General features: G+C 36.9%; 1 protein-coding gene across 1 annotated transcript in view; it reads left to right on the top strand.

Moving 5' to 3' along the window:
- Nucleotides 1–1090, top strand: part of pank4 (pantothenate kinase 4 (inactive)) — an 18208-nt gene that overhangs the window by 2098 nt on the left and 15020 nt on the right. Inside the window, exons 4-5 of the mRNA XM_014016033.1 lie at nt 513–696; nt 901–993. Of these exons, the coding sequence (XP_013871487.1) occupies nt 513–696; nt 901–993 (277 nt within the window). The remainder of the gene's footprint in view (nt 1–512; nt 697–900; nt 994–1090) is intronic.

The raw sequence follows: 1090 nt of genomic DNA, 5'->3' as shown, positions 1-1090 counted from the left end.
CATCAGATATTGTCCAAGATTAACCTTCAGGGTGGATATAGCTCGCTAGCAGCCTCGCACCGAGGACCTATCCACGTCATCATTTACTCGGAATGCTTTGTGTGTAAATAAAATGGCTCCGTCTGTGTTAAAATATACAAAACTAAACAACCTACAATATTTTTAGTCTTTATTTTACAGTTAAAATAAATGTTTATCAAATAAAGTTTTATGTTACAACTAATCAGGGATCCCTTTAAAAACAGAAATGCAATCATTATGAGAGCTGCACAATATATAAGTATTTCAGAGGACCACAGTCAGTAACTTATAGTTCTGTCCGTTCACATGCATGGTAATAATTAATTCCAACAAACTGTCAGTGCCCTCTGGTAAAAATAATACTAATAATAATTTGCAGAATGTATTGTATGATGAATAAAAAGAAAGATGCAAAACTTGATTTCTACTTAAACTTTTGTGCAACATTTACCTGAAACTGAAGCTAACCCTGTGTTCATGTATTGCTGCAGGGTGGACAAGGAGGATGAGATGACCAGCCTCATCAAGGGCTGCAATTTTGTGCTGAAGAACATACCACACGAGGCGTTCGTGTACGCCAAGCATGCTGACTCAGAGTTTCGCTTTCAGACGACTAATCCAGACATCTTCCCCTACCTGCTTGTAAACATCGGCTCCGGGGTGTCCATCGTTAAGGTAATGATTAATAATCAGGGTTTTGTTGGTTGTTGACGGAGGTAGCGGACACGGATGTAATTATCGTTAATAATTTGCAGAGTTGGTGCTGTTTTTTTTTTTAAAGATATTGTTGATGGAGAAAAGTACATCTTGAACTCTCTGTGACTTGTGCTTGAAATGTATTTTTTTAATGAGTCACCTTTTATTTTCAATCTCTATTAGGTTGAATCAGAAGATAAATTTGAGCGAATAGGAGGAAGCTCGATAGGAGGAGGAACATTCTGGGGTCTTGGCGCTTTGCTTACCAAAACAAAGGTATCTTAAAGGGGCAATATTATGTGTTTCTCAGGCATACATTTAAATACTATACCATAATAAAGTATCTATGTCACCTTTAGCTGTTATTAAAATG

The sequence above is a fragment of the Austrofundulus limnaeus genome, unplaced genomic scaffold (assembly GCF_001266775.1).
Source record: "Austrofundulus limnaeus strain Quisiro unplaced genomic scaffold, Austrofundulus_limnaeus-1.0 Scaffold137, whole genome shotgun sequence".
Taxonomy (NCBI): domain Eukaryota; kingdom Metazoa; phylum Chordata; class Actinopteri; order Cyprinodontiformes; family Rivulidae; genus Austrofundulus; species Austrofundulus limnaeus.
The sequence above is the reverse complement of the archived record's forward strand: the minus strand, read 5'-3'. Positions and strand labels throughout refer to the sequence as shown.